The 10225-nt window shown below is 36.6% G+C and overlaps 1 protein-coding gene across 2 annotated transcripts in view; it reads right to left on the reverse strand.

Annotated features, from left to right (window-relative positions):
- Nucleotides 1-714: 714 nt before the first annotated feature.
- The window catches only part of TMEM182 (transmembrane protein 182), a 60806-nt gene continuing 51295 nt past the window's right edge, over nucleotides 715-10225 (reverse strand). For both annotated transcript variants that reach the window (XM_012641926.1, XM_012641927.1), the window contains one exon: nucleotides 715-1255. In XM_012641926.1, coding sequence (XP_012497380.1) covers nucleotides 1035-1255 — 221 coding nt within the window. In that variant the 3' untranslated portion in view covers nucleotides 715-1034. The remainder of the gene's footprint in view (nucleotides 1256-10225) is intronic.

The raw sequence follows: 10225 nt of genomic DNA on the forward strand, positions 1-10225 counted from the left end.
ATCAGAAGAATTGAAACCCATAAAATCTTGGGCAAAGTTAATATTTCATGGCATTTAATAAAGTGAGGCTATTATAATCCTCAGATTGAAGTACTTTGAAAGTTTATAGCTAAAGACTATTAAAAGCATGTTTCATCAATACATTTTAACATGCTGAACATGTTATCAATATAGTTTTTAATGGGAATTTTAGAATATCAAATAGAATTATGTACTAAGCGAAGGTGCTTGGATTTTACATATTTTAAACCATATTACTTTATACAATTATACAATTATACATTATACAATTAACTCACTTGTAAGTTCATAAAAATTCAATCTGCTTTATGCATAATTTGGCTTGCAGATTTGCTACTTTTAAATATAGTTTAAGGTTTATGCAAGCATGCACAACTAAGTGAATAACATTAGGTAACCAAACCACTGTTTGAAAGAAAGCAGAGCGAGCACATGATCTTAGTTTTGTTTGTTGTGGTCCATTTTAACTGGTGACTACACGGCTCCCGCTAACAAGAACAACTGCTGTCTATTTTTAAATGAATCATTTGCTCACAGGATCTAGTGAATGCATATATGGATATGTCTGTGTGTGAAGAAAAAATGAAATAAATCCTCTGACAACATTTGTTTTCCATTCTTAATTATTCTCCAAAGATTTTTTTTTTAGTTAGCAGACATGAACACTAAGAAGGAGGTGTTACATGAAACCTAGATTTGCCCCATGTGATGGTGTTATGCTATTATCAGGCCTTTGCAACCTGCATGAACACTAACATGTTCCAAGAAAGGGAGACACATGTGCCTAAAGAACTAGGTCCTTGACAGCATTTAGACAAGGTGAAGACATGCTGGTATCTGGAGAGATTCTAGGACCTTCCTATAAGAGGAAATCACAAGTGAAATGGTTCAATCAAATAGCGACTACAAAGTTATATCAATTAATTCTATGCTGGGATCACTGAGATAAAATGGAGAAAAAAGTATGCTCTGTTTAAAAATCTCTCAAGAAAATACTTATGGCAACAATTGATTTAGTGATGTATCTGAATATGCCGTCCAACAACTAGAAATAGTAATCCAGCCAGCAAAGAAAAAAATATCCCAGCTGGGGCCAGAAAAAATGACCAGCCATACAGAACAGAAGGGGTGAAATCCAAGCAGTCTTTCATTTTCATGTTTCTGTAGCTTTCCATGTCAGCCACTGCCTGGACCCAGATGACATACAGCATCACCACCAGGGAAAACAGGATGCCTGGGAAAGGGAAGAAAAAACCTTTAGTCTTTCTGAAGATGTTTTCTCAAGAGTGCTGTACTAAACCAATCATTTGCCTGATGATAAGCCTGTACAAATATATTTCTAGCTAAATCAAATACATTACGCCAGACCCTTTATTATGTGCTTTATAAACATGTCATTTCTCTTTCACTTTCAAAGCATCAAGGGGAGGGTTATAGCAGCGTAAGAACAATAACCACCAATATGTGTTTATTCTGTGCTTACTGTGTGCCAGGCACTGTATTAGGTGCTTGTGAACACCAGTGTCAAATATCCCGGCCCTTCAGCCCTTGTAGAGATTATTTTCTAACATTTATCCATTTTTTTTTATTGTATGTTTGGTTTGGGATGAGCACTGTAATATATTATTTCTTTCAATATATATTATACAATAAACCAGCGAAATAGGTAGTAATCTTTCCCCCTGTTGTAAGTACACACAGACACAGTTAGTGATTTCCAGCACTGCTTTTCAGCTCGGTTCTTTCTGACTCTTGTTATACTATTACATCCCAGCCAACTAGTGCTGCAATTGAATATGGCCATAAAAATAGAAGCCAAGGTGAGCACCAGACAAGAACAGAGATGAAAGCACTGAACCAACATAGAAGAACATACATGATTTTTCAAAACTGAAATATATGCGCTGAAGATCGATTACAGCAAAAGAAAATATTGTTTTGAATAAATGAAACAGGGGATTGATGATAAAAGATTCTATGGAATATAAAACCACAGAGATCAAGAACCTTATTAAGCAAAGGATGGAAAGAAAGGAAGGAGGGAGGGAAGGAAGAAAGGGGGGAGGGAAAGAAGAGAGGGAGGGAGGAAGGAGGGAAGGAAGGGAAGGAAAAAAAAATGCTTGACCACTAAGTAGAAGGCATCATCACAATTTATCAACAATTCCAATGGACCTATAAGCATTTCAAAAATACTGTTGGAATTAGAAAAAGAATTATAGTGTTGGATCCTTGACCTTAACAAGTTGTATGATGGAAAAGCTTTGTGAATCGTGACATTTGAGAATACAGCTAAGTATGTACTTTTCCATGTACCTGTTACTGTAATTACCAGAAGGGAAGGATGTGGCTTTGCTGGGGGCAGGCTTCATTCAGAGTCCACTAAGCCGAGTCACTAGTAAGTGCCAACCTCTGCGCACAAACCACACAGCCTAAGGGACTCAAATTTGTTCCAAAGCAAAATATACTTGAGGGCACTTGCTCTTTGTCCAAAAGTTCAATCCAAACATGCCAAAGATCCATTACACTCGTTGAATTAACGAGCTGAACCCTTAGGTATAGAATTTTCATAACCTAAATGCAGTATGTCGGAAAGGTAAATGCCAATGCTGAGACTAAGAGCAGAGTCTGGAGCCTAATTGGTACAAAAGAGAAGATTCTAAGGACCCAGCCATCGATCACGCTTCTCACGTCAGTTGTGCTCCTAACAGTCTTTAACATGCCCCTCTCTCTCGGGCCATCAATTTCATAAAGAATCTTGAGAAGTAAATGCAAAAGAAGTGCTCATAAACATGGTGGGAATTATCAGCATCGGAGCTTAACCTTTCTCATAATCATGATACAAGCTACAGAGCAATGAAGGACCAACATAGATGCTTCACTAATGAGAAACATCCTTCACATCGTGGTCTGTATTGTAAATGTAAATATTGGCTCACAGAATAAAGCAACGTAGCCACAGAACAACTAATCACAAAGAAATAGTAAAGTCATAGCCCGTGAGCAAACTCCTTGCAGAGCCGTACCTCAGGTTTTGACAACAATATGGCAATTCCATGTGTTGTCTAGAAACTCTGTTCATTTTAATACATTTTTCAGCAAATATATAGACAGTGTTCTCTGTTAATGTAAAGGTTTGGCTTAGGCATTTGCATAATATCATCTGCCTTATGCAAACACCTTGCAAACCTTTGTATTATTTGTTGTTATGAGTTTTCTCTTCCTCACATCCTGTGAATCTCTTGTGCTTTCAGATATTTTTATGAAAAAAGAAAAAGAAATTGCCTTTGTGAAAAACCAGTAGCCTTAAATATATTTTTTCAAAAGTTGCAAACCCATTACTGAATTTTGGGTGTTAAAAAATGCATTGCAGGTAGCTGATTCTTAAGAAGGAAGAATTAACTTATATTTAAATATTGCCATTATTTGAAGAAGAATTACATCCTGAAAACAATGAAGAATAGTCATTTCTATAACTACAGTCTTTAACTTTTTCACTAATTGAAGATACAGTCTATTTAATTTGTATCAGATCAATTTATGGTTATGTCTCACCCATGGGGTAAAACAGTCAGTGCCCCTCTGCCCATTAAATTGCCAGTGTGATGTGTGTGTGTGCGTGTGTGTGTAGAGAGTGAGAGAGACAGACAGACATCAAGAAATAAAATGAACTAACAAACATGGCAAAAGTCTTTATACTAAAGTCCAGTGGTTTAGCAGATACAGCAGTAAGAATATATCCTAGGGGCCTGTATGAAGTATGTGGCCAAGAGAAGAAACAGGAGGCTGCTACCTACAGGTGGAATGATCAAACAAATAAATGTATTAAGGCTAATTGGAGTCATGTGTCTCACCACTAAAAAAATGGAGTTACAAGTTTCAAAAGGACGAAGCTAGAATGAGTCCTATAGTGTTTGACTGTAATTGAATATATCAGTGTGAATTCATGATTTTCAATAAACAGATAGCTACATAGATAGATAAATAGGTAGGTAATACGGTAGTGAATATAGAAGTGAAAGTGTGTGTGCATATTTTTAAATATACATGTATGTATATACTAGATATATTTCCTGGCTCTGTCTCCCAAGAGGCCCTGGAGGTATCAACCCCCAGTAGCCTGGAGCACACCAAGTGTCCCGATCTTGACTTCTAAATGCCAGGACCCAGAGCTCCTCAAAGAAATGGCTGAATCTAGGCTGGGGCATAAAATATAAGACGAATCTGGAACATCCTGTTATATCAGAAAGTAAAGATGTGTTCAAAGAACGATATGGGAGTGTTTCAGAAACCAGCTTGATGGGACTTTCTGTAGCTCAAACTGAGACCATTTGATCATCACACAAGTAGTGGTACATTATATCTCACTGAATAAAACCCACAGTGATTTGAATAAATGAGTGAATACATAGATAGAAGGGAAAGCCTTTCCTTACAGTAGAAAACCAACTTATAAATGTAGAAGGAATGGCAGAATTAGAAATCACCATTTGGCAATCATTTAAAAAATAATTAATTCAGGTAGGAAACAAAAACAGATGATAAAATTAGTGGATGAAATTTCGATGAAATATAGGATATTTACATAGGTTCAAAGTCTCTTCCACCAAACTAATTACTAATTGTAAAGAGGAAAATAGTAACTCTATATTAAAGAGACCCAGCAAATACCATCTTATTCAAGTAATCAAAGTTAACATCACCAGTGACATGACAAATTGATGTCACAAGTCACCTGATGGGATGCGGTAAGAACACAGCGTGACTGCCACGATCTTGCAGCCACAAATGCAAAGCCTGAATCCAATCACAAAGAAATATGAAACAAACCCAAATGCAAGACTGCTCTACAAAATCACAGTCCTGTATTTTTCAAAAGTGTCAAGGTCATGAAGGTCAAGGAAAGTCTTATTCTGGTTTAACAGAGACTTAAATAGCACAACTAAATACCAAAGCATGATCCAGGATCAGGTTCTTGTTAATGGAGCAGTTAAGAAAATATGTAATGGAGTCTCTGGGTGAAAGGACTTCCAACTTCTATGTAAATTTGAACATATTTCAAAACAAAAGGAGTAACTCAAAAGAAAAATTGTGACAAAAGTCTCTGGCCATTGTGTGTTAAAGAGAAAACATACGGGTGGGAGAAGGATGAGGGGAGCATGGTTTTACCCAGAAGGATACATCTTCCTTTGGAGGGATATTGTGACTATTAATAAACAGTAATATCATTGACTTGGTCCACCCATTGAGTGAAGTGTCTCCTCTGAGGTAATCTTATTACTACGGAAAAAATCTTGATTATTATCTCTTGATAACTTAGGACTCTCATTTATAAAAACATGAACAATAACTGGCTTGAGTAACAAATGAATTACATTTCAAACCCACTTTCCACCGTGATTTTAGCGAGAATAGAAAATATTTGACTATGCATGGTGGCTCAAGCCTGTATTCCCAGCACTTTGGGAGGCTGAGGCAGGAGGATCGCTTGAGGCCAGGAGATGGAGATTGCAGTGAGCTACGATGACAACATTGTACTCCAGCCTGGGTGACAGCTAGATATTGTCTCTAAAAAATAAAAAAAAATTAAAAAAGAATAGAAAATACTGCTAATATTTAGGTAGTAATTTGTTTTCCAATAAAATTACATTTAAATTTGGTCAGGCATTTGGAAATCAAAAATTTATTTCCAATTAAATTTACCTATTTTGATGTCCAACAAAAAATTTATAAAATAGCTCATTGGAGGCAGAATCAAAACATGGCCCCAAAGGCCACAAAGATTTGTGATCATAATAAAAGCATGGACAAATAATTGAGCCACTCCAAGAAGTAATTAGATTTCTTCTTATTGGCAGTGTGTGGAAGAATCATTCAAACTTACAATTTTGCATGAATTCTCTCACAAAGTTGAAAACTTTTCCCTTTAAATGTCATGAATTCAAATTGGAAAGTATTTTTTTCCGAAACGAAGGACACATAAAATTTAGTCGCAAAGGCCATTAAGAATGCAATTGCTAATGATAAACAATACGGAAACAATCACAGTATGGAAACAAAAACAAATTCCCCACGGCCAAGTCAAAGACTCAAAGATGGAGAAATAAAATTGTACATCCTCACTATATCACAAACACAAGAATGAAAAAAGGAGGCACACTAGAAAGATCTTTTTACTATAATATATTATAATAACCAGATTTAAAAACACATATGTAAAAGGAAAAATTTAGTCCCAGAAATGAAAAACCTTCTTCCTTAAAAAAATAGGCAAATTATCAAGCTTCTATATTTTTTTGTCTAGAACTACATATACTGTTACATGCATTCTTTTTTTAAAAAAAAGAGTTTTGGAGTTACTTAAAAATTACAAACTTGATCTTTAACTGCTTAGAAGTAACTAAGCTGCCTTTAAAGGCGGCTTTAACAACTTGAAGCATAGACAGTTATAGGTTACTCAGGGAAGCATCGCAAATTCCAGATGATTCAATGGAATCGTTCAATCATGCTTCCACACAGGGGCAACTCATTCTAGCTTTCCCTGGACGTAAGAAAGTCCATAGAATCCCATAATCAAAAAATGCATTAGGAAGGAAGTTAAGGTGAAAAGTAAATTAGAATCAGAAAAATTTGTCTTTTCTCTGCCTGGAGGATGCACACACATGCTAGAGACAGGGCAGTATTCAGCAAGGCCATCTGCATAGAACTAGAAAGTAAGCATCATAAGCTTTCGGGGATGACGGCATTAGCTTACCCATTGTGGCTATTTTCAAAGGATGAAAATAAGGTGTGTGGTAGTTATCTGTCTGCCAAGGTCCAACATCGAGCCTGTGGCATATCACAGAATAAAACCCTGATAACAGGAGTCACACATTAGGCTGAAGACATTCTCAAACGTACTGCGGTAAAGAAAATATTCCAAGGAAGCAGCGGGTGACTAGTTTACTTTTCCAAGTGGAGCTACCTGGAAGGCAAGGGGGAGAATTTCTGCCAAGTACAGAATCAAAGAAAAAATCTGTGGTGTGGGTAAGTGTGCTAAAGATAGCAGCATTCACGGCATGGTGAACCTAGATCTGATGTGTCCGAAAGAAAGAACAAAAAGGAAATTGTGATAAGCTGTGTGTTTACTGGCACTTTCTAAGAGGAAACATAGCAATTCATCAAGAAAGAAAGAATGAATGCCTTCCGTAGGTCTTCACAGGAACATTGAGCAGTATGACTGACAACATCTCTGCAAGGGGCTTTTGCAGACGACACTTAAATCATCTTTATATAAGCATTTCTTGAATTGCCCATACCTAATATTTGAAGGTATTATATTAAATTCCAATAGTTTGAAGTTTTGCCTAAGGGATAAAAACGTTCCAGGTTTATTGTTTCACTTCTCCCATTCTTTTAATTGATGTATACTTTACCTAGAGTAAAATATACTGATTTCAAGCGCATAATTTGATGAGTTTTGACAAATGTGAACATCAGTGTAGCCACAATCTCTTAAGAAGAGGATATATCCATCACTGAAAGAGGTTCTTCATGCCTCTGCACTCCCCCCACTCAAAGTATCTATCACTATACCTTAGTTTTGCCCTTGGAACGTCGTATAAATGAAATCATAGCAGTATGCAGCCTTTTGTTTCTGGCTATTTTTACTCAGCATAATGTCTGAGAATTCATTCGTGTTGTTGCATGTGTTAGCAGTCCACTGCCTTCTATTGTTGAGCAGTTGTTCCATTTTACAAGTACACCACAATTTGTTTATTCATCTACTGATGAACATTTGGGTTGTTTCTATGTATTGACTATTATGAATTAAGCTACTATGAATATATTGCTTTGTGATGTTCTAACTTATACATAAAGTTTTGAAGGAATGGATAGCATTTCCTTAGACAAATGGTTTGGGACAAAACGGCAATAAAATCTTTTTGTGGAGCACGATCTTAAACAAAATTGATGAAATGGCCCTGGGTCTTCTCACGCTATGGCAGGGACCTGAAGTGCACCTGCTGAAGCCTCTTCCCTTTCCACAACCCCACAACTGCACGCCTGCTAAGTCCGACTGAGAATACAGTTCTTCAAAAGCCGCTGCCTCAGTTATCTTCCTCAAACATCAGTTTTCTCAACAAAGCTTTTTACCGTCATTCAACAGTGCTCACTGAGCAAATATGCTTTCCAAATGCCTAGAGCACAGGGATTTTTTTGTAACTGGTGGTTTTCAGTTCCTTCATTCTTTTTATTATTGTGTATTATTTGTGTTTCCATTATGTATTATTTGAAATTTATAAAAATGGCATAGAAATGAATGAAGCTTAATTATAAGACCAACACCTAGGAATCAGGATACCACCCATGACATTTTTTCTGGGACTCCTTCGGAAACAGAGTTGCTCCCCGCCCCCCAGTATTTAGGGAGCATCTCTCATATTTAGAGGGTCAAAAATTACAGCCACGGAGAAGGAGCTAGACTCATAAGCAGCTGGCTATGCGAGAACGGCCAAGTGATTTAACCTCTTGGGATGGAATCACAATGCTCCCTCATGCTGTGTATAACATTGGGGTCCATTAGGATTATTTGACTTGATCCCCACATTCCTAGAAGACTCACAATTAGACTTCAGATGATGCCTGCAAATTACATTTTAGGTAGGGTCATTCATTTATGTATGTATTTTAAAAACATAAAGCATTAATGTATTAAATATAACACTTTAAAAATGCTGCAATATTTGCAAACCTGTTTTCACATGTATTAACTTTAACAACTAAGAACCACAGAAGTTGTTAGAGGCTTTTCCCAACTTCCACAAAGCCCTGTGTGTCACGCTAAAGGAGGAAACAGGGTGAGTGCAGGCTGCCCTACTGTCACAGGTCCATACCAGAGTCCAACATGTACACTTGTCTTTCTCCACATCATATGACGGGAAAAGGGAAACCTGCCGATTCTACCTTTGCAAAAGAGTAATTCCTGCCATTGCACTGTAATGTACTTTCAAAGTAGTCTCATAAATATTTTTGCATTCATTAAAAAATTAGGCAGTTTTTCCAGGAAAATTAGCTAGAAGTTCTTTAAAATGATTTAAAATGGGGTTTTTGTAACAATCACTTCTTTCTTCTTTACATTAATATGCTACTGTTTTCTCTTATAATAAAATTGTGCTCATTTTTACGTATCATATTTCAGAAATTATAAAACAACTAATGCATAATGGCCAACATTCTTGATTTATCTGCATTCTTCGTTTCCTCGGACTTGTTTTCCACTGATTTTCCTCTAATTATCTGAAACAGCCTTAATTTCTTATCTCGTTATAATGTCATGATTACATCTTTCTGATTTTCAGACACTCATTGCTGCATGCACTTCATCATACTACTTTCCAAAAACATTAATTGGTTCTTCCTTTTCATTTTCTGGACTCATATTTTTATTTAGTCAACCAAACATATATAACGCCTATCGGATTTCTCAAACATGTATGGCTTTCTTAGATTGGCATAATAATTTTCAGCATTAAACATCCTGTATACTCAGCACTCTGCATTCTGCTGAGAAACAATTATTAACAGAGAGCAATCATGGGGGTTTATCCATTTCTACAAGTAATTAGGGATTTAATCTGAAAAGCAGAGTTGCATTTAATGCCAAGGACGTCTTGACTCACAATAATTGAGTTTCTGGAAGTAGAATGTGGTTGCAGAGCACATGCCTGGATTCTACTGTCTTGTTTCCAATCCTGCCTCCAAGGTTTATTAACCAAAAGGTTTTACACCTCACTGAGTAAACTTGAGCAAGTTTCTTACTTCTCTGCCTCCATTCTTCATTGGTAAAACAGAGACAATGCAAGTGTCTCCCTCAGAAAGGAGACACGTGGAATTCCTGGAAGTAAAGTACTTAGCAGGTGTAGGGAACATGCCTACCTCCCAAGGAGCATTGGCTAATTTTGCTGTCATAATTATTATTATTATTATTATTCCCTGCCTTTTTACCTGTTTTTACATCTTACCTTCTACCTAATATAACTTCCATTTCCCTCTCTGTTAACTAAAACCCATTGTCAAAGCCCAGTGCAAATGATACCTCATATGTTAAATTTATTTGGGTCACTCCAACAAAAGTCATTACCTCTTTCTGCTACATCATTTTATTTCTACCCTCTTCCAGCCCTTGCCACATTGCAGGTGTTTGTCTTCATGCCTCACATCCCCA

This window comes from Propithecus coquereli, unplaced genomic scaffold, assembly GCF_000956105.1.
Source record: "Propithecus coquereli isolate 6110/MARCELLA unplaced genomic scaffold, Pcoq_1.0 Scaffold171, whole genome shotgun sequence".
Taxonomy (NCBI): domain Eukaryota; kingdom Metazoa; phylum Chordata; class Mammalia; order Primates; family Indriidae; genus Propithecus; species Propithecus coquereli.